At 37.9% G+C, this 24,829-nt stretch overlaps 1 protein-coding gene across 1 annotated transcript in view; it reads right to left on the reverse strand.

The window, feature by feature from the left end:
- Positions 1–24,303, reverse strand: part of LOC122806144 (coiled-coil domain-containing protein 33-like) — a 1,182,030-nt gene extending 1,157,727 nt beyond the window's left edge. Inside the window, exon 1 of the mRNA XM_044076381.1 lies at positions 23,438–24,303. Coding sequence (XP_043932316.1) covers positions 23,438–23,708 — 271 coding nt within the window. The 5' untranslated portion in view covers positions 23,709–24,303. The remainder of the gene's footprint in view (positions 1–23,437) is intronic.
- Positions 24,304–24,829: the final 526 nt, after the last annotated feature.

Here is a 24,829-nt window from a genome sequence, read left to right on the forward strand (position 1 = left end):
TTATTACATTTAATGTTCTCTTATTTATTTGCTTACACTAACAATTTATTAGATTAAGACCAGGGCCTTAATCCAGACGTTCACCCATGCAAAAGTAGAAGAAAACATATTAATTCTACCTATATTATGATATATCTACTTTTACACCCAATACCCCACCGCAATAATCCAAGATTACAGTCTGTTAACTAAAAATGGTTTTGGCCTGCCTTTCTTCTCTTTTTACATTTTAATGTCTACATTTCTTAAAACTAAAAAAAAATAGTTTTACTTACAATAACCTTTTTCTTTTTTCTTTATACCACTCACTTAGTGTCTTTCCAAACGTTAATTAAGTGGGGCAGATGCTTTTCAGCCCCCCCCCCAAGTTTGACAAAGTCAACAAAAGTCCAGTCTTTCCACTTTTTCTTGTACAGTCATATTTCACAAATGTTATTGATGCTTTATAATCTTATATTTATTCACCAGTTTCAGTGTTGCTGGTCTTCTTCCTGTTCATCTCCATCACCCAGCCATAGACTTTGGTTCATTTATCTGTCTCTCAAGCATTTTCCTTTGAAAATTTGGAAAAGGTTTCACTAGCAGAGTCTCTCTATGAGCTTTGTTATCAGAAAAATAAGAAGCAGGGTCCTTGTTTGATGTTCACATTTTGTTGAACAAACTTTTGTGTAGCTTCTTTAGCCTGTTCTGCATCAAAATGAGTTTGATTCTCCACAGCAGTAAAGCTCAGGGTTCCCTGCATGCTCTGCCCTCTAATTCTACAATTTCTGAGCATCTCTTTTTGAGCAGTCTCATACTCTGCCAGAATTTTCATAATTTCAACCTGATTTATTAATCAGTGCATCTGAATAGCTGTTTAAAGCTTCTTCTATTTTCTAGTCTTTTGTTATTTGAGTTAATATACTCCTTCAGTGTTTCATTTTTTAATAAGATCTAAGCACATTTGATTTATTATTTCCTCTAGATTACTGGAAGCCACACCTTGCACCAAAGCTGGAGGTTGAACTGTTTTTTTGCTGAACAGCTGCAGGATTCTTCCCAGACAGCATTTTTCCTTCACCTTTTTTAGCTTTTTTTCTTTCAGGCTCTCAAAGTTTCTTCTTTGCTGGCATCCAGGCACTGTACTTACTAGCCAGCTATTGAATTTACTAACACTGACAGAGTTGCTGGCTCTTATCTCTGAGTTTTTTTATCCTTGGAGAGAGAAAATTAAGCTGTTGATCAGTGTGTAGCCATCTTGGAAGTCAGTATGGGCATATTTGTTGAACATGCTTAAGAAGTTATTGAAAAAGTAGAGAACTTCACTGATGCTTTCTGTGTGACTGAGGAAGGGACTGTGGCTGTCAGTCCTTGTTTCATATTATGTATATGTAGCTTATTCCAATTCCTTGCAGTGATAGTTTCAGGTGATGAGGTTGGAAGTTGCCTTCCTAAATTATATAAACAAGACTGTGATCACTAAGGCCATTTGCTAATGTTCCATTTATGATAAAGTAGTATGCATGTTTTGTTAAAACACTGTCCAATATATTTTTGGTACTGGCTTTTGGGCTTTTTTTTCTAGTAGGGTGATATAATGAGTTTTGTGAACCTTACAGTTTGGATGCAGAAATTATGGTTTAGCTCAGTTTTTGCAAACCATGAGATAATAGTCATCTAGAAGGATTATTTTACTGGCGTGTTTTAAAACCTGCTTGATTTGTAAATGTATATATCCTAAGTGCTTTTTTTATTGCAAGATATTGCAATGTTTACTAGGATTATTCTAACCCTAAGTTTTTGTGTTTTACAAGGCAGCTATGTGTGTGTTTGTTTAGTTTCTGTTTATATAGATAGTCTTAACACAGGAAGGAAAATGTGAGTAAATGAGATCTGGGAGAGTCTTTTGTTAAACAATTTATGCATAAGATGTAGGAAAAAATGGTAAAGTTTTCCAAGTCAGTTAAACTTTATTCTATGATATCATGAGAGGGCACAATTTGGTTATAATATTTTATCTCTAGGAAAGAAAAAAAAAAACAGGTCGAACGGTGATGACATTTCTTAGATTGCAGAAAGCAGTGAAAATAGTAAAATAATTGATAAAGGAGGTAAAATCAGAAACAATAAACAAGTTTCTTCTGAAGAGTAGTTATATAAACAGTTGCACAAAAATCACTCGATATTTTGTTATTAGCCCACCAGTTTCAAGCAATCAGGAAAACAGTATTGCAGGGTTACATATACGTACCAGTATTTTTAAGTAAATACAGAATAGTTAGTGGAGTATAGAATGAAGTATAATTCCCAACTGTCCAGATTTTCACAGAATGCTCAGATTTTTGCCTCATACATATGGTCTGTTCCTCATTAAATTTGTGGATTTCTGGGAAATCACTGAGGAATGAAGTCTCTAAATGATGACATATATTTGAGTTTCAGACTTCATATCCTTCAGAAAATGAATACCAACACAAATCATGTTATTCTACTAACATTCTAAGTTTATAAGAACAATATATAAAATCTGTTCCTATTTTTGGGCCTTTATCACCACATTATTTTAGGCTTTGTCCAGAATTCTTGCACTAAGACCAAGAGCCTTGTAAAGGGATGTTTAACCATATGACCACTTAAAACTTATAACCAAGAAAAAGTCCACGTAGTTCTGGGCATCCAAAATCCAACGTGAGCTCAGCAAAAAACAAGGAACAAAAAACACACATACGAAAGTCTTTCATACACATGTTAAGCGCTTTCATCCACAACATACTGGACTTCTTCAGAACATCATAGCTTTCACTAAATAATACTTAAATTCACTCCAAAGAGATGCAAATAAAATAATTATCAATCAACAAAAACAAACTGACCACCTACCGTATTTAAATCACAATTCTTCGCCCTAAAAAACAAGCAACTTTGTATGAAAAATATTGTTGAAAAGAATAAAATCATTAAATAAGAAACAATGAATAGATAAATATATAAAATACATTATTTGTTTAAAAAACTTATTCTATTTCATAACCTTGCAGCCCTCATTTTGAGAGCAGGCTGAATCAAAATATATTAATTTAAACCAGGTCGAACCGTTGCATCTAATATAATTTGCCAGAGCAGTTCCCTGTACTCTAGCTTTTTTTCCCAGTACCATCCTCTAGAATTTGGGTGTACAGTTTCTAAAATGCCAAATTCAAATTTTGTAAAACCATCACAAGTCAGTGAATGTTTATACAATATATTATTCAAATTAGCCCTTTTCATATCATGTAAAAGTTTGTATATCCTTTTAGCCAGTTTCCCTTTCTGTTTTCCCTACATAAAAATATTGACATTGGTTACAAACTACAATGTATAATAACCTTTTTGTATTGCAATGTCCTTTTCCCAACTTAATTTCTGTACCACAATAATTATTTAAAGAAAAAACGTTCTTGTCCAAAACAATAACTACATCTACCACACTTAGTGGTACCCTTTGTCTTCACTTCTTTCTTTTTCCAAAACTTCTTTAATATTCATGTCCACTCTATATACAAAAGATGGAGCTTCACCCACTGAGTTGTACACTTCCTCATCCAACTTTAAATAGCTGAATTGTTTGTGATAGCAGTCCTAACTTAAGGACTAAAATCATTAAACTTAATGACCATACTGTTATGAAAAATATTCTTAGTAGGACAATTCACAACAGGTAAAAAATCCTGCCCTCCCATAATAGAAGATTTACCCAAAATAGGTAGGTATTTTATCCCCCTATTCTTTATCACCTCAGTTTTAAGGGAACATGACAGGTCTTTTGGGTAGCCTCTTTCTTTAAACATCTTAGACATTGTTTCCAATCTCTGTAGAAAGGTATTGTACTTTGAAACTATCCTAGGTGCCCTAATAAACTGACCTTTCATCAAGTACTTTTTACAGAACCAAGGGTGCATACTATTATAAAATAAATACAAATTTAGAAAAAGAGTATTTCCAATATATAGAAGAAACAAGTTTATTGTTTTCTATAGTCAGATGTACATCTTACAAATAAATGGACAGTTTATCTTCTGAGCTATCTTTCCAAATCAGAAAGATATCAAAAACCTGCAATAAAAGGACCACAAGTGGGTGTAGTCTGTTCTAAACACATACTACGTCTCTCAAGTAAGCATAACCAGGTTTGAAAAAATTGGGGCGCAAGCCACTCCCATACCAACTCCACTCATGTTTCTGTAGAGCTCACCCTCAAAAAATGAAAAAATATTCCAAAGAAATACTTCCATCAGGTCTACCAAAAATCCTTATTCTCTAGTCTCCAATACTTTAAAATCATTAAGGGCTTATTCAAAAAATTCCAAACCAACATCATGTGGAGTGCAAGAAAAAAGGTCTACAACATCTATAGTTAAAAACTGATTTTGCCCTCATAGACCCAGAATAAGTTTAGCCAAAAAGTCCCATGAATCTTTCAAGATGTGAGGATAGTCTTTGAGAATAGACTTTAACCTCCTATTTATATAGATTGCCAGTGGATAGGTTTTAGATTCTAGTGCAGCCACAATCAGTCTACATGGGAGGTTAAGTAAATGTGTGTGTGTCTTGGGAATACCAAACACTGTTAGTGTAAAGGGATATTTGTTTAACAAAAAATATAAAATCATTAATAATACCCTGTAGCACTGTGTCCTTCAAGAACAGGTTTATTTTCTTATAAGGTAAGAATGTATCTTGTTTCATCCTGTAACATTTCAAAAATTCTACTCACATACCCAAACTGGTTCACAATCATACCCCCTTCTCAGGTTTCATGGCTCTAATTGTCTTGTCCCTTGACCAGTTGGCATAATGGTTAAAGTCTGTGCTTCCCATGCACAAAGTAGAAGGATAGATACTCACTCTGGCCAATGCTTGTTTGGAGTTTGTATGTTCTCCCTGTGTCTCTGTGGGGTTTCTCCCACCTCTAAAATACATGCTGAGTGCTGCTATCTCAAACTCACCAATGAATGGAGCTGTGATCAGCAGCACAGACTATACATGGTGCCCTATAGAGGGAGGAGTTGTGCAGACCAACAGCTTTGGGTATATACTGTGGTATGCAGTATCCTCAAGACAGGAGAGCATGGATCACAGACTGCACTCCATGGCAGGGATAGCCACTCAGTGGTGTAAAATATGGCTCTAGGTGATTTGGTCATGTTGACTAATGCCGCCAAAATGGGCATGAGCAGTTACCAGTGATAATTGGGTTGAGGACCCAGCCTACTCCACCCTATGCCAGGGACCCATGCTAATGGTGGGAGGGGTGTGTGTGTTTCTATTGGCCAGTGCATGCCTGCCATAAAGCCCAGCAGCCCTGGGTCAGTAAGCTATTGGCCAGCCAGTGTCTAGTTGAGTTACCTGGGATAGCTCTGTTGAGTGAAAGCTGGATGTAAAACCAGTCAACCTGCCAAACATGTACTGAGAATTGATACACTTAATGTAGCTTCACTGACAAGACGCAGCTTGGAAGTGGATGACATAATGATATGGAAGCTGCTGAACATCCTATGTATCCAAGAAATGAGAAAGGCAGTGCAACAAAACCACATGGCTTGGGATGCAGACTCTACTACTCAGGAGGGGGACAGGCTAGAAATGGTTTGGGAATTTTGGTGAAACAGAAGCTTCAGAAAGTAGTGAGGGATCTCATCAGAATTAGTGACAAACCCATGGCAATCAGTGTAATGATAGAGCGGTATTCATAATCTCACCATGTGTCCCACAGCAGGGTTGTGATAGTGAGGAAAAGAGTGCATTCAGACAGCAGTTGCAGGACCTACTAGATAAAGCAGGACAACATGAACTGGGGTTGATAATGGGTGACTTGACTGCACATATCAGGACAGACAGAATAGGATATGAGGACTGCCTGGGTCCACATGGGTGAGGCAACAGGAATAAAGAAGGACAAATCATTCTAGACTTTTGTCTAGCAAATGGCTTGATAGTAGCTAACACATAGTTCAGAAAGAAAGAGAGAGAGAGAGAGTCACAAGATCACATACAAGTGTGGCCAACATGTAACTCAGGTAGACTTCCTCCTAGTAAGGAAAGGGCACTGGTGTAGAATCAATGATTGCAAAGTCAACCCTGGTGAAACAGTCGGCCCACAGCATAAACTACTGGTTACCACAATCAGTTGCAAGCAGTGGTCAGAGAAGGCTCTAAGGTCAACAGAGACCAGGCTGAAGACCTGGAAGTTGACTGGAGAGAAAGTACAGCAGTTCAAGGAATTACTCAGGGCTCTAGCACCCCAAGAAGAGGAGGAAATAGGTGGAGTTGAAGAAGAATGGCAGTACCTGAAAACAGCATGTGGTGGACTACAGAACTGATATGTGGCTGATCCAGGTATGGAAATAAGGTACATAAGGAAAGCTTAAGCAAAAGTCCAGGAAGTCATCAAAAAAAAGAAGGAGTGCAGGAAAAAGTAAGATATAGACAAGACCAACCAGGGTAGGAAGGAATACTGGATGGCTAATAAAAAAGCTAAGAAATGAGTTGTAATAGAAAAGAACAGGGCATATCAGAGGCGCTCTACCAGCCTCTGGAAAGTGACTCAGTGGTGGCACAAAGAAACTATATCAAGTTGCAAGGCAAAGACAGAAGGATAAAGATGATAGATATCCTTTATAAGGAATGCCAGCAACAACCTGATCACCAGTCCACAAGACATCAAAGGCAGATAGAAGGAGTATATTTATCAGCTTCTGAATGAAGAACTTCCCACAGAAGCTGTACTGCCCCAGAAATAGTATACAACAAGAGAAGAAGACCCCACCCTAGAAGAAGTAAGAATAGCACTAAGGAATATGAATTCAGGGAAAGTAGCAGGCTCAGATGAGGTCATAGGTTCATAGGTTCATAGGATGATACTAAGCTAATGGCCCGGAGGCTCTTATAAGCTTAGCCAAGAATGTGGCCCAGGTTCCCTGAAAGTCAACACCTGTTTCCCCTGTCCAGCAGGGACACAGGTAGGATCCCAGGGGTGTATTTTCTGTTTCCCATCCAGTTTTTCAAGTTCCTTTTAAAGAGGGCTAGAGAGGTACTCTGCTTGATATGGAGAGGAAGTCTATTCCACAGATGGGGGAGTCTTTGGGACACAAATATATCCTGCCAACAAGTTCTATTAATGTCACCGACCAGGTTAAGGCCTTGCATGCGGGTTGTGCGAGTGGAGTTTGACTTATGGATATACAGCAACTTCATCAAGGTTGGGTCTGAGATGGCCTTGTATGCCAGACACAGGTCACTTCTGAGCAGTCTGTAGGAGACTGAGTAGAGTCACAAAGCTTTTAGCCTATCTGTATAGGATAAGTGTTTGATACCCTGGATTTTCCTGATCAGGAACCGCTGTAGTCTCTCCAGCTACTGCATGTGCTTGGCAAAGTAGATGCTGAAAGTGGCAATGTATTCAATAATGGGTCCGATAAGGGAGGAGTACAGGGATGTTATGACTTCCTTGTTCCTGGATGAAATACTCTTGTTTATGAGGTGGGCTATGTAGAAAGCCTTCCATTCCATGGAGACAATGTGGTGGTCAAAAGTCAGGTTGCTATCAACCTGGGTGCTCAAGTCCTTCACAACTGACTGCATGCTTAGTATGTTGTTATTAATATGATAATTAGTGGGGATGCTGTTTTCCCCAAAGGGGATAATGATGGATTTATTGGCATTCAGTTTGAGGCCATGGTTGTGGCACCAGTCATTAGTTTGGGTAAGGCCCTCTTGGAGGATGTTCACATCACTAGGGGAATTTAAGATAGTACCCAGCTTGCAGTCATCTGCAAACTTGATCAGCCACAGACCACTGATTTTGGCTTTCATCTCAGGAAAGTATATCCCAAACAGTAGAGGCCCCAAGACTGACCCTTGGGGTACACCACGTATTATGGATCTACTACAAGAGGTGGCTTCCCCTATTTTGACTAAGTGGGTTCTATCAGTGAGACAGTTAGTTACCCATCTGGTAACATATGGGTTAAAGCCTAGCTGGGAGAGTTTATCTATTATGCCTGAGTGGGGAATAGTGTTGAAGGCTTTGGCTAGGTCAAGGTAGGTGGTGTGTACCATCTTCCCCAAGTCCATGGCTTTGATGACTGTTTTGAAGAAATCAACCAAGTTTAACAGACATGATCTCCCTTTAACAAACTCAAACTGTGTGGGGTCAAGTGTTTAGAGGTTGTCAATGTCCTTGTTTATAAGGTCCATGATAATGCGTTCCACAGCCTTGCAGGTCAGGCTAGTTAGGCTGATAGGCCTATAATTGCCTTGGTCAGTGGATGCTCCACCTTTGTGTAGAGGGATGGCAGTGGCTGTCCTGCATTCAGCTGGGATGAAACCAGTACTCAGGTTTTGGTTGAATAGGGTGCCTAATGGAGCTGAGAGCTCATGCCTGAGTTCATGTAGGATACAGCCAGGGATGCTATCGGGTCCCATGAAGACTGTATTTTTTGCCTTTGAGAGGGCATTAAAGACTTGCTCCCTAGTGATGAGGGGAGGGGGGCAGGTGCTGGGAATGTCCTGGTTTACTGATGGGGGGGTGAAGTTTTCACTGAACCTGTCTGCCAGCAGGTTATCTATATCTATGGCGTTTGTATAAGTGGTGTTATTGACCACCAATTCAGAGCAGATCTGGGTGTTACCTTTTTGATTGCAGACATATGTGAAGAAGGTCTTCTGATTGTCCTTAGTGGATGTGGCCAATTTGGACTTGAAGTTAGCCTTAGAGGATTTCACCAGTGACCTTATGTGCTTGTTCAGACAAAGGAGAGATTGTTTCCAATTTGGCACCTGCTTCTTCTTGGTCGTGGACAGCAATTTTTTCCTTTTATTATAGAGTTTGTTTATTGCTGCTGTGTACCAGACAGGTTTGCTCTTCCTTGAGGAAGATGATTTGGTCCTATGACTAGTATGTTGGGTTTGTGACTGGGCCTTAGAGGGTGTGAGACACAGACGTGTGTACTATGTGTGATGCTTGGTGCTCTGGGTTGTGATGTGCTTGTGTGTTTTTGCTTCAGAGGTCTCTTTTGTTTAAGTATGTTTTTGTTGAAAACTCCCCGCATATGTAGGAGTGTGTTGTACAGATGTGGGTGGTGTTAGAGGTGTGGAGTTCGTAGTGTTTGTGCAGGCACCCTTCTCAGTGAAAGGTATACTGGCTCATGACTGAGACAGCAATGATTCTAGGTTCTTTATGTAATTGCATCTCTCACATATTGTGTTCCTAGGTGTTAGCAGCAGAGGGTTGTCTGTGTATATAAGGCAGTTGCTACACTGTCTCAGGATGTCCATATCAACCAGACTAGCAGGAGAAACCATAGGAAATTGTCCATCCATCATTATCAGAATTTGTAAAAGAGAGGTCAGGGATAGTAGAGTGGGTACTTATCTGAGTAGAGTACCTATAGGTGTGAGTAGGGATGGATAAAATCAATACAGTAGCTGCAGGCCAGGGCCTTACTTACACAGGAGTGCTGGTAAGGGAGAAAATGCAACTGAGATACATTGCAAAGGGTTAAAACAGCACAGTGGCTGTGTACAAAGGGCAAACAAGCACAAACCCATGCAAATGCTGGGTTTAAATACCACAAAAATGAAAGTAAAATAGAAACATTGGAATTGACCAATCAACTCTTGTCCCTGAGCTCTTAGCTCAACACCCTATGCCAGAGCATTTCCAACCAGTTCACTTTCACCCACTAAGTGCAGGCAGGCCCCAGCCAACACAAGATGGCATAGCAGGAAGCACAGGACTCACACAAACAGATCTGTATACAGCAAAACCTGTAACTAGACTATGCCAAAGATATTTAAACTCTGTTTAGGTCAATTTAACACAGGAGAACAGATACACACAAATATAACCATAGCAAACAACAGCAAACTGATTTAAACAAATTAACCAATTAACCAATAAAAAGCTCAAACTGAACCCTATTCCAGCAGTCTTCAATCAGACAATTTCTAACTGCACACTCCTGCAGTTAGAACTTGTCTGATCACAGCAGATATAATAAAGATGCTGGGTGAGGTAGGGGAGGAATGGCTCCTGAACATACTTATAGCAGTGTGGAGAGAAAGATCCCAGATGACTGGAGAATAAGCATGCTCATGCCAGTTTACAAGAAAAAGGGAATAACCACAACTATGGGCAGCACAGAAGCATCAAACTCCTGTCACACTGCATGAATGTTCTGGAGGGGTGATTGATAAACGCATACACAGTGTAGGAGGATCTAAGATGGTAGATGAGCAGTTTGGATTCAGATCAAGATGCAGCACAACTGACCTTATGTTTGCAGTGAGACATATAGTTGAGTAGAAGCCAGAGATAAGAAAAGAGTGCAACTGGGCATTCCTAGACTTGGAGAAAGCATATGACATGGTCCCAAGAAAGCTGATTTGGGCAGTACTGCATTGGTTTGAAGTCCCAGAAACATTGGTAGAATTAGTGCAGGCTATGTACAAGGATCCAATGAATCAAGTATAAACAGTGTTTGGCCTCACAGAGGTGTTCCCAGTGGAAGTGGATGTACACCAGGGTTCAGCTCTGAGCCCACTGCTGTTCATACTGGTGATGGACTACATTAGCAAACAGGTTGGAGGGGACAGCTCAACAAAGTTTCTGTATGCAGACAATGTGACTTTACAGGCAGGCTCTGAGCAAGAACTTCAGCAAAGGACAGGGTAATGGAATGCAAAACTGAAGCCACTTGGGATGAAACTAAGCACAGTGGCAATGGCAGCAAACTGGGGAAATCAGAAGAAGCTAAGAACTGAGATAGAAGGGCAAATAATGGAACAGGTTGTGATGAAAAGAGGTCCTGCCAGCACAGCTAGCTGGAATTTCTGTAAATAATTATGTCATTTGTGGATATCAAATTGATTTATACAAGAAGCTTGTGTTACAAATGCATTAGAGCTGTGGGTCATACAAGATGCTGGTGTTACAAATGTATTAGAACTGTATGTTATGTGTATATCAAACTGATTTGTACAGATGTTTGTGTTGAAAAGGCATTTGTAAAGTGCTTGGGTTTAATCTGTATCCACAATGTGACTTACTGGAGAGAACAGAAATGCACATGCACTATTGTAACTGTTTTAATGTATATGTTTTAACAGAAGAAACTGGAGGGTTAACCTTTAGAAAAATATCTGAAATGAAATCACTTTATAGGCTAGGCCATAAATATGTTATATCACATGTTTCAAGTCAGGTAGAGACACAAAGTCTGTACTAGGAAGCTTTCTATATAATTACCATAATTACTACTTTAGAATCGTGGAGGAGTGCAATTGTTTTATGACTTCCAGCACCTGCCAAAGATCTGAGCAAAAGTGCTTGCGTGTGTACTTTTACAGGTAGCTGCTAAGTCCTGCCAGCTTCCAGCAATGGAGGGGGGGGGTTGCATGGGAAATAGAAGTCAGGTGACAAGAAGTGACATCATTTTGCAAGCTATCCCAGCAGTAATATTTTAGATATTTTTTGAGAAGTCTCAGTGTCATTCTGTATTCTATATTCTGTCTTGGGCCTGACATCAACAAGAAGGACCATTCACCACATCATCTGCCGTTCTCTATTAAGTAAGTTATTAGGGTATAGTAATTCTCGTAGATACGGTCAGGAATATAATGAAGCTTAGTTTAGATATTGTTTTTCTTTATTTGTCTGAGCCTGTTCTGCAATGTTATTTTAAATATTTCCTGTGTTTTAAACTCTGATGTCACCGTGAATATATATTTAGTATTGTCTTGTTATTTTATTATTTATTATTAAATATGTTTAAACCTTTCACTGTGGCTGATCTTTGTAGAGATAGACTGGTTTCAATGTAATCATATTGTTTAAACCTGGAAAATGGTCAGAATTCAGCCTGAGAATCCATTCATACTCTTTTAATTCAAGTAAATTGCCACTATCTCCACCTCTGGCAGTAAGCCGTATTACATCTATAACTCTAAAAGAAAAGCTATGCTTACATTGTAATCATATTGTTTAAACCTGGAAAATGGTCAGAATTCAGCCTAAGAATCCATTCATACTCTTTTAATTCAAGTAAATTGCCACTATCTCCACCTCTGGCAGTAAGCCGTATTACATCTATAACTCTAAAAGAAAATCTATGCTCAATACCTGAACCGGCTATATGTTTATATATTACATTGAAACCAGTTCTTACTAAACTGCAACATACTAAATTGCGATAGTTTTATGTCTTAATAATTTTTATATTTAACTTTTATACTTATTTTTGTGTTTTGTATTTCTGGGGTCACATGATCGTTGGACTGTTGGTCATGTGATTTTGCTGACCTATATTTAAACCATTTTGTGTTTTAGATTTGTTTGTATTAGTATTGAGGAAGGATTTTATCCAAAAGCTTTGCTACTATAAAGTGTGTTTTCTCAGTTTTTTGGTTGTTTATTCATATCTTTTCTGCAGCTTGTGTTTCTAGGACTTAACTTGGAACCCTGGCTTAGGATTCAACTCTATAACTGTGCCAGTGGTGAGTCTTATTGAGGATCTGAAGAAAGAGGGAGAAACCAGCCCCAGACTGACTATGGTCTCTGTGTGCTCTTAAGGGAAATTGCACTTGATACATAGAGCTGCATCTGGAAATACTGTGTGTGTACCTGTCATCCTCCCATTGAACATCCCCCACAAGTGCTAGTGGTGAGGATTGAGGCTTCTTGATTACTGGTCCAGTGGTGGGTCGTCACACAGGTTAACAGCTTCAATTATCTGGGAGGGATGGTTGAGGAGAAATAAGGGAAGTCTAACTGAAGAGGTCAAAGTTAGAGTCAGAAGGGCTGCAGCCAACTGGCCTAGAATATCAGGTGTAGTCTATGACAGAAGAATGCCAAAGAAGCTGAAAAGTAAGGTGTACAAGACAGTGGTGTGACCAGTACTACTATATGGTACAGAAACAAGGGCAGTAAAGGCAGAGCAGATGAGGAAGCTAGAGGTGATGGAAATGAAGTGCCTGAGAGGGGTGTAGGATGCACACTGTGGAACAGATGAAGAAATGAGGAGATAGCAGAAACCAACGTGGCTCCAACTGCAGAGGAGATCAAAGAGAATAGATTATGGTGGTTTGGAGACATGCTAAAAAGCAGAAGACAATCTGGTGAAGAAGATTTGGGACAGACAGGAAGAAGGTAAGAGAAAATGAGGCCATCCAGCAAAGAACTGGATGTTTTGTTTTAAGATAATGTACGACAGTCAGACATGAGTGCCAAAGAAGGCAGGAGTATGGCATTGAACGGAGACAGATGGCTACAGTTAACATGATTCCCCGATACTATGTAGAAAATGGGAAAAGGGGGCTGATGATGATGATGATGTTGTCCCTCATTAACTTATCTAAAAGGGAATGTTCATTATTAGTCAAATTAGAAAAACATTTCCTTTCTGTAACAAGGGAATAAAGATCAATCACACAAGCCTTCTCAAAAACGTTAATTGTTTTATTTAAGGAAGGGTTGAACACACTTTTCTTTCTCAATGACATACAATGGTAAATGTTTTCTACTTCTCTGTTTAAAAAGGTAAGATGATGGTGTTCAAACAATAAATCACTTATAATGGCATCATTTAACATAATGATTTTGTCCAAACTGTCAATCTGTGAAGAATTAAACTTTATAATAAATTCTATTAATTCTAATCCATATCTGTTAAACATTTATTACAGCCGAGTGCACCTCCAGGTGTTTCTGCAGTTAAATCTTATAGTGCTTCCAGGTAGTAAATATTGCTTGTTCATATTTGCATTAATAGTTCCAAAGCCATGTTACATACAAGGTTTCAGGATATTTTATTTTCAAGTATACATGATGGCAAACACAATTGTGTTGATATTTGACCTCTGTCAATGAGTATTTGTTAGAACTGTAAGGTGATAACTTCATTTTTTAAAGGTACACACTCAAAAGGGCTGTACTGGAGGGAGTTAAATAAACATATTCTTCTGTTCCTTTGGAAACCCCAAAAGGGAATTTAAAAAGTCTTAAACCCCTTGGAATCTGTACACATTTCAGGCATTCCTTTAGATAACAGTCGTCTATTTATAATATACACACCCTCTTAAGTTTCTTTTCAAAATTATGAAGTATGTTTTTTAAACTGACCTGTTCATTGCGTTCCTCTGTTCAGTAATTTTTAAATGAAAATTCTTAATCAAGCCATGTTTTCAAATCGTTGTGTTCGAAATGTCTTAAAGAAATGTTTGTGTCATTGTTTAAAATGTTGCTTCCATTAGATGTCATACCAGAATCAAGATTATCGCCTTGGAATGAAACTGTAGGTAACAGACTGCTCACGTGGTCACCATCTCTTCCTCTTGAATCACAGTTCAAACCATCCAGCAGAAGGAGAATAGCTGATCCAGGAATCTCTTCATTACCTCTATGATATGCCACAAATGGAACAGAAGAATTCAATACAGACATCTGACTGCATTGCTGAGTTAGTAATCCAATAAGATGAGTACGATTTTTAATCCACAACACAGCAACACAATGAAATAAAATAAAACAAAAAAAAACAATAAGCCAGGAACCCACAAAAACACTATTTATTCTCTAGTGCCTCAGCTCAGAAAGCCTTCAAGGAGTAAATCATTAAAAAAACACTTGCCTGAAATAATCTCCCCATCAAATAATTAATACATAATTAATTGCATATAATTAAAAAACCTCTAGTTACATTCAAGATTTAACCTATTAGGAACCAACACATTAAATTTCAATATATACACAGATCTTTATACAATAATTTATTTTTAATAAGGACACTGTCATAATGACCTATATATATATATTTTTAATTTTCCTTGTAAACCCCCCTTCCTCATAGTGAAAAATCTTAAAATGCTCAGCTATAGAGCTTTCCTCTTTACCTTTAAAAATGTAAACTACATATTCTAAAAGCCTAATTTTAAATGTCTTTTAGCTTTCTCCCACATAAAACTTGTTACAAGGACACCTTAAGACATATACAATACCATTAGTTTCACATCCATACCTTCCTTGTACTAAAAATCTTTTCCCATTAATTTTTGAAAAACTTCTAACCACATATTTACACCCTGTACAACCCCCACATTGCTCTATTTCCAATGGGATTCTAACAGATGAGACAACAAATTTACCATGAACCAAAATATCTTTAATATTTTGAACCAAAATATCTTTAATATTTCTTCCGCTCTTATAGGAAATCCCAGGGGTTTCACTTAACCATTTCGAAAAATATTTCAAGGTCATTAAATAGCTCTAGTAAAACGTAACTAACTCAACTATTTTTAGATTAAAAATATTGTATGTAATAACAAAATACACCTTTTTTGTCACCCTAAATGCAACTTTTACTCCACCTACTGGTACATTATTATTCCTATGACCAGTCATACTTTGGTGTTTAAGTATATCCCAAAATTTATATAAAAACTCCTTCTTATAACCTCTTTTAATAAACATTGCACCTGTTTTTTTTTCGACTTCTCATTTAAAATTGTCCTCATTATTACAGAATCATCACTGAGGTGTTAGAAAATAAAAGATGAGTGAGATCACCCGCGTGCTTCTGAAGACCACCTCACTGGCCTGCTCAAGAAAGGTACACTGACCTGGTCAACAAAGGTAAGAGGATGGCTGGAGCTACATGAATGCTGGGGAGTTAAGGCTGAAGATATTAAGACTCAAAATATGAAATGTTTCAGCTGACAGGTGTGCACGCAAGGAAAAAATTTAAAACAGAAAGAAATGGAAGAGTGCTAACAGAAGTACAAGAAGAGACACACAACTGCTGTTTATTATTATATATTTCCGTTTCTTGTTCTCTGTTATATAATTATTTGAAAAATGGTAAGTGTATAAATTTCCTCCCTGTATGGAACAAAGAGATTTGGATGTTTTAGTATAACAACTCTTACAATCCTTTCCAAGACAAAGAAAAAGTTCAAGTGAAAATTAAAGAAGGATATGGATTCCAATAGCATAACCACTGATAACACTAGTTTAATGAATAAAATGGAAATTCAGTTGATTGCTGAACAAACCAAAGAAGAAAGTGTTTGAGCTGTTAATAATGAATGTAGAAAGTTATTGAAGAGCATGGACTATTTCTCTTTCTCTCTCTCTCTCTCTCTCTCTCTCTCTCTCTCTCTCCCTTTTTGATTGGATGCCTGAGTGCAAGCATAAATAATCAGAACACAAGACATTTTATGCATACACAGAGAATGGCTGATAAGTGATGTGGGCCACGAGGCAGTAAAATGTGTAAATACAGTGATGTAGCAGTTCAACAGAACCATAGGCAGATAGTGATGAAGGATAGTTTAGTGTACTGAAGGGAAGATTGATGTGTGTGAGAGATGCCACGGTTAAGAAAAGCTACAACTACGATGTGAGACTGACAAATGTGGGGAGACGGATAGTTGATTCGGGGCAGGTCCAGTGTACTGAAACTCAAGGAACTGTTATTCTGATACAGAGCGACAAAGATAAGCAGATGTCCATATGTCTGGCCAAGATAATGTGAATGAACACAAAGTCCAGAGAATATAATATATGAGGATGAATTTATATGCCACATCAAACAAGTGTTATGCAGAGAACAATCATTTCAGTTGACCCAAAAGCTTAACAAATGCATAGCTTTCTTCATATGGATGAAACAGTAACAGTAAAGAAACCAGACCTGGAATACTGTTGAAGGAATGTGAAATGATGGAAAGGGGTCAAGGATAATGCACATGTTTAAAACTGAATAAAGTGAAATATATGTTTGTATATTTTAGAAATGAAATTGTGAACATGTATGTCACTGTTTTCTGGTTTAAAACAATATGAGAAATCCTAAAAAACTATGTCAGTTTTTGAGAGTGATAATTTGTGGATAGATTGTAGGGAATGTGGAGTACACCTGCAATACGATTTCATAATGTGTGGAGAACACCTGCAATATGATTTCAGAATGGTTTATATTCTTTTCATCAATGTTTTAATTAGGGTGATGTAATAATATATAGCATTATAAAGTACAACCTAAGTAGAGCTTTCTTGGCAGGATACATGGATGCAGTATAAACAATAGAACAGATTCCAAGATGTTCTTTGCAAGCCTGTGTGAATTGTCTTTCTTAATATGCAAGGATAGAGCAATTCAGAAAGATCAGCAGAAGGGACTGTGCATAGGACTACCTATGGACTATGCAAGTAGGTTATTCCACTGGGATTTCTCATACAAATGATGGCTTTAAAATTAAATCGTTGTGGTCAGAGTGATTTGTGATTCAGAGACACAGAGAAATCCCAGATAGACTAAAAGTGAGTATAAGTAATTGTGTTCCTACAATGCCATCATGTTATATATATATATATATATATATATATATATATATATATATATGTGTGTGTGTGTGTGTGTGTGTGTGTGTGTGTATGTATACATACATATATATATATATATATATATATATATATATATATATATATATATGGGTCTAGGACACATGCTCGACTAGCATATGCCGAATCGCAAAACATTGACCACACATACACGAAAGCACTTAACATCAAAAAGCGCTTCTGTATATGTGTAGTTCAAAAAAAATCTATGTTTCTGCAGGGGGGCTTTGCCCCCCTCGACCCCCACAACCCCATACTTTATTATTCTCATTCTGAGATCGCACAACAGTGGCGAAAAGGGAATTTTCCCTTATCCACACTGTAGTCCGATCTACGAAACAGGCACACATATACAGACGGAAGTGCTTGTCGATGTTAGGCACTTTCGTGTATGTGTGTTCGATGTTTTGTGATTCGGACATATGCTTGTCGAGCATGTGTCTGGATCCCATATATATATATATATATATATATATATATATATATAAGCAATTGACAAGTCATTTCTGGCATGCGTCATCATGTCTTATATACATAAACAACTGACACACAGATAGCAATGCCGGCTTATGCTGCACTAATATGTGCCTATGTGTAGCTGTGCACATTTTTTAAAACAGGCTACAAAGAGGATTACAACTCACACTTGCTGTGCATATATCTTTGAATCTCATTCATTTCATGCTGACACAACTCAACAAACCCTTTACAATGAAAAACAGCATGGGCTCACCTACATGCATGGTTCTTCTGGGATAGATCCAACTGAGGCCCAGGCATCAAAGGTTTGATTAGTGACCCTGGCACAAGAGAAGTCAGGCAGGGATGGGGAAAAGTGAAGGCATCCTAACCCCCTTGCATCTTGTGAAGGGTTGTGCATGCCATAAGGGGAACATTAGGCAATGCAATTTCCCTGGTCCTCACTGGGGAAACCACTGCTCATGCCACATAGCGATAGGCACAGTGGCTTGGGCGAAATATTGCTAGCAGAAATGAGGAGACGGCCTCTGCAGAACTACACATCATTCACCATCACCTTGCCAGCATAGGCACATAGGACTGGGGAAATTTAAAAAAAGAACTTGAACCATCCCAATGGCTGTCTAAATTATGGCCCCTCCTGGTTAACCCTTGTCCAAAAAAAGTCTATCTCTGAATCTATTTCACTATAAAACTGCTAAATATGTTTCATGTTTAATAAGTGAAGATTTATAGTTAAACTGTACAAAGAAAATATATGAGATGTGGTAGTAAAGTAATTAGGGATTTACATAAACTATAAAAAATGTTTTAAGAACATCAAAAAATGAATGAATTAGGCTTTTAGTCAACAGTAAGATTTTTTTTTGAATATCAGCTCCAGATATGTTGACTGGTTTTGCTGGGCGTTTCCGTTATGGAGTTTGTGGTCTGCAAGAGTCTGGTTTGTGTGGGGTCTTTACATCTGGTTGTGGAAAAGCAAGGAACTGAATTTCTATATGCTGTGGTTTCACATACACCTGAGTTCAGTTATACTACAGGCAGCCGTAAATACTCTGGCAGTGTTTGACAACAGTTTTGTCATTTGTTCATCTTTACCATTTTTCCACAACTATGGAATTATGGTGCTAGTAAACAGGATGTGAGGTAAGCCTTCCACATGGAGGGCGCAGAAGGCCATGGTCTCCAACCTGAATGTTTATTTCATTTTTTTGTCAATGAGAGGGACATTTGTGCAATACCAATGGTAATTCTCAATGTTGTGGAATATGAGGTTTCTGGCTACATTGTATCATTATGAATCTCATTTAATATACTTAGGAAATGGTTTGAACTATGAGAAAAACAGGGTGAAAGTGAAGCAGGTGAGAATAACAGAATATGTGGAATTACAATTTAATAAAAGCAGGATCAGTTAAAATTACAAAAAGGAAACAAAAACACTTGTACAGAATGTAAGCACTGTGAAAGCAATATGTAGGAGGCATGGATTGAAGAAAGAGGAATATATAAGCTGGGTATTTTACTATTTTGTGTGAATAGGTTAAAAATTAGATTAGAGAATGAGAAGGATGGGGGGAGGAAATGATATACACTGTATGCAGAGAAGCAGGCTCCTATGATTTGATTTATTCAACCAAAAATGTATAGGAAATGGGAAAGGTGTGGGACTTATGATTTACTTACTCACTAATTAAAGTTTTTGTCAGCTATGTCTTCCCAGGCTGAAGTCCTTTTACAGCTGAGACTTAGAGATAATAGCTTCTCAAAAAACACAACAAGGTGTACAGACAGCAGATACATTAAGATACACTAAACAGTAAGCCTTATGATATCACCAGGCAACTTCAGCAGATGAGTTGAGTTACAGGCCATTAAAATAATCATAAGATTACATAGGTTAGAGCAGACACTGGCACAGAGCAGTCTCACAGTGTACTTCCCTGAGTAATACATACAGTAACAGTGATATTGTAAAGTGTGTGCTCCTCCTAGAATCAAATAGGCATTTATTAAAATAAATAGACTAGCATAATCTAAAAATCAGGGATATCATAAGTAGGCAGATAAGCCAGTATAAAACAAGGCATGCTATATAACAAGAGCTGATGAAGACTATCTAAGAAAGAAGAATAAGAAAGAATAATTACCCTCAAGAGGTCTTACTTACTAAATAAGGAAAGCATATAATTCACCTAAGCAAGATAGTGAGGGGAGAATCTAAAAATTGGATTAAGAGTGACAGAGGAAATACACTATCTGAAGTGGTCTTTAAATAAGTGAGTCTGCAAAAAAATATTGAAATTGGTGAAGGACTTCCTGGATTGAATGTCCTGGGAGCTTTTGTTCCAGAAGGTACCAACATGATTATGAAAAAGAATACGTCACCATGATAGCTGTAGTTTCTGTTTTTTTTTTTTTTTTGAAAGATGAGCTCTTGTGAATAACAGCTCTTTAGGAAGAAGCAGAAGCAATGAAAGGGGAAAAAACAGTGAGAGGTCTGATGAGGGAGCTAGTCACTGGAATGCAGCAGAAAAGGCACATTTATGTATGAACGACACCCACTGTACTTCTTTCTAAAAGTCACAGTGCAGCATTTGGGAGGAGCTAGCCGAATGAATTTGACACATATATGGTACTGTTTTAACCTTTTCATTTTTCTGCTAGAGGAGAACATTTCCATTGAACAGTATATGGAAGATTAACAAATATAGAAAATTCAAATATAAAAAGTTTGTGTCTGGCACTAGGGAGAATGCAGTTTTTGACTCGATATACATATATCCCAAAAACTGATCCTATTTTTCAAAAAATTATTCTGTGTGTCAGTCTACAGATAGTCGTTGGTCTAGTGTGACTCTCAGTTATTTGTTGACATCTACTAATTTGATAGTAATCGCCTGATTGGTGCTGACAGAGATGGCAGTGGAGCTTTTGAAGAAATAACGGGTGCTATAGATTTAGTCTTAGCAGGCTAAAGTTGAGAAGGAAGTTGTATAATTATTGCTCAAGCTTGGACAATCCTATCTGGACACTGGTTTAAGCTTGAAAGAAAAATGCATCTTTGATGAGGTGAATGGTGTTATCAGCATTTTGCATAACTAATAAATCCAGGCAGTGGATCAATAAAGAGTTAACATATAGAATAAACATAGTTGGACCCAGCTGTGTAGGATACATTTTTACTGCAGAAAATTCAAGTAGGCTTCTTAAGTCCACTTTGTTATGCATTTGGTGTTGTAGAAGTAGCTACAAAAATAACTGGCCGTGATGCCGCACATGCTCATTGTAGTAAAACATGTTAGTAGAATACTGTGGCTAATTGTATTAAAAGCCTTGGAAAAATCAGATAAGAGGGTAGGAACAACTCTTCATTATAAAAGCCTCTCAGTGTAGCAACAGAAATGAAGGCATTGGCTGAGCATTGATTGCCACACATCTCATCTTGGCACCAGGGGTGGTGGAAATGGCTGAGGGTTACTCATTATACCTCTCAGTGTGGCAACAGAAATGGTGGGAATGGCTGAACATCATTCACCACACCTTTCAATGTGGCACCAGCAGTGGTAGGAAAGGAATGCTGAGCAACAATCACCACACCTCTCATTGTGGCACTAGGAGTGGTATCAGTAGCTAAGCATCAGTCACCATTCTTCTGTGTGGCAATAGGAGTGATGGAGCCTGACTCATCACACCTCTCAACGGGGCACAAATAGTGGTGGGAATGGCTAAGCAATTACCACATCTCTCAGTAAGGCACCAGAAGTAGTGGAAATGGCTGAGCATCAATCACCTCACTGCACTTGTCATTGTGGTACCAGAATGGCAGATGTGGCTGTCAGTCACCACACCTCTCAGTGTGGCACCAACAATGGTGTGAATGATTGAACTTTGGTGACCACATTGCTCAGAGTGGCACTAGAGAAGATGTGAATGAATGAGTATCAGTTATTACACCGATGCGTGGTACCTTGATTAGTGGAAATGGCCTATCATCAGTCACCACACCTCTCAGAGAGGCATCAACACTGATGGGAATGACCACACTTCATTCACTACACCTCTCAATATGGCATCAGGAATTGTAGAAATGGCTGAAGATGAGTATTACAACTCTCATGTGGTACCAGGAGTGGAAGGGAATAATAAGAGAATCGGCCACCACAAGTCTCAGCTGTCAAACACAAGTGCTGCAAAGCACATTTTTTTCTTAAAATCATTTTCTACATCAAAGAAGTGAACTTTGCATAATGCAATGACACTTCACTTTGCATACTCTTCACACACTGTGTGCCAAATTTTGTTCAGTGGAGGTTCAGTGACATGCAAATGACAGCTCTCCTTCCTGAGTGGTACAGGGGATACATCTTAGAGGTCTTCTGTATATTACTAAGGTTACTCAGCAGAAGGCAGAAGGGCTGGAAACAGCTGTGGTAAGCATGGACGTGGAAATGGAGAAAGAGAGAATGGAGAGAGGAAGTAGTCAGCTCCCTGGGCTTGTGTCCAGGATCTGACCGCCAAAGCACGATTATATTTCACCTGATCCACCATCTGCTCTGATATGAGCACAAGGCAACAGTCAAAATAGCTTCAAGGCTACATTCCATGTGGGTAACTCAGTTTTCCTCATCTGAAAACAGCTTATAATTCACACACGTAAGCATCATTCTTTTGTTCTTAATTCAGTAGCATAGCCGTTATGCAATATTAGTGTCATAATGTCATGAAAAGACAGCATTATTGTTGCAGAATTACATCAGCCATATCATGATTTCAGTTATTGCCCAAACCTAACCCAGTGCCAAATTCAATGCATTAGTTAATATTCTCACAGAACTACTGCTCTGCACCGACCTCCTTGCTCACACAACAGGACAGCAAAGTACATAATGGCTGACGTGATTGGCGTTATAATGGACACGTTGGTATTCCTTGAAGCAAGAGAGAAAGGTTATTAAAGGTAAGTTTATACTGACAAAAAAAATGAAAAGGGTATCTATGTTCAGAGTGCACACAAAATCAGTAAACCATACTCTCTCTCAAAGAACACCTGAGTCTGAGTCTGTTAATGAGCGGGTGAGAGAGCAAGCGATCACTAGGCTGGTAGGCTTAATAAAGAAAGTCAAAAGGAAACGGAAAACATACAGAAAAGTTTAAACTGTAGACCCAGATGTGAAATGCCAATAAGTAAATACATTGTTGATGTAATTCACCTGCTATAAGTAACATAAATGGATTCAAATTTTACAGTAATATAATGTACAAAGATAATTTCGCTGTTTTACCTAAGGATGTCAGTGAAACTTTTACATGGAAACAGACAACAAGCAGAATCTCTCAGTGGATTCAAACTGATCTTTTTATACTTAAGCTAATGCAGCCTGCTATGCACATTTTGTAATTACTGACCACGATGACATTATGAATATAATGAATAAAAGAAAGAATTCCATAGTTTTGGACTTATCACCACACCTGAGCTTTATAAAGAAAAATAATTTCTCAACAATAAATAACTAGTAACTTGAAGTTCTTTACCTCGTGGCAGGGTGAAGACAAATTTCTGTTGGTTGAAGAAGTACACTTCATTGAGGTTACTTTGTTCAATGATGTCTGTGATGCCTGTGTTTGTGTACAGAACGTCTCCGTCATTTACCCGTAGCTGTACTCCACTTCCCGATCCCTCCAACAGTGGGTTTTCCAATGTTAGTCTTAGGGCGTAGTGACCTGTCTCATTGAATTGCACATTCAGCACCACAAACCCAAAATCTAGCTCTTTCTCTTCAATTTTCAGCTTTTCTCTCTGCATACTTAATAATGGATGTAGATTATGAAAACTTTGAAGAAAAGTCTACTTTATGAAAATGTAAAAAATAACCTGCTGCTGAAGTACTGAATTGGTAGCTACTTTTACTGAAACTTATTGTGTATGCCAAAGTAAAAATCTACAGGTACTTTCTCTGTAACTCTGTAGACAAGGCATATATGGGATAAATGATGGAAATTTAAAAATAAAGAATCTGCAATTAAGTAATGTCCCAGCAGTCTCTAAAAACGTTAGTTTTGGATATCCTGTTTTTACTTGCCTTTGTGTATATCCTTCCTTGTTTATGTGTTCTGGATGTCTTATGCTTATTCTCTCAGTTTGTCTCTTTCTCAGGTTTTGCCGTTTGTACCTCGGATTCAGCTTGCTCTTCAATATATTTAGTGCACACACATGCTTTCCTTTACCTGTATCTCTTTCACTCTCTGTTTTTCCTTTCTCTGGCTCATTAGTGGCAGCAGTTGTGTTTCCTACCAAATATTACACGCACTCATAAAAGTTGTCTTTAATGTGTAGATCTGATCACTTTTGACAGCTGCTGAGAAAGTGCATGCCTCCCTGTTATCAGCTCCAGTATACAAACACAAAAACATTGCTATGTGCTGTGCTTTCCATGTGCTTGTTTAACACAGCTAAATTGTTTGGTCAGAAACCAGGCAGTTAGAAATCACCCAATAAGGGCGCAGCATTCAGCAAACAAAGCACTAGATATGTTAGAGGAGCTTGTTCTTTCTGATATATCCTAGGTGATCCTAACAAAAGAGCAAAGTATGTAAACAGCAACGATTGTGACATATGATATATATCAAAGTTTCCATGTGATTAATAAACTAAGCTGTTTTTTTCTGTTGCTGTTTTTTTTTTGACTTCCCAAGTAGCAAATACAACATTCAAATTAAGCATTCTTATATCTCAAAAACTCCAGCTGTATTTTAAATATTTTTAAAAGACAGAAAAGATATATTTACTGAAAAATACAGTCCTGATATTTTTTGTTAGATTGCTCTTAGATTAAGTGGAAAAGTTGCCTATAAATATATACTAAAACATGAATGCTAACCAAACATTTAGTGTTAGACGTTGATCTGAAAAATTCTTTAGAAGTG

The sequence above is a fragment of the Protopterus annectens genome, chromosome 7.part0 (assembly GCF_019279795.1).
Source record: "Protopterus annectens isolate FY-2018-M chromosome 7.part0, PAN1.0, whole genome shotgun sequence".
Lineage (NCBI taxonomy): Eukaryota > Metazoa > Chordata > Ceratodontiformes > Protopteridae > Protopterus > Protopterus annectens.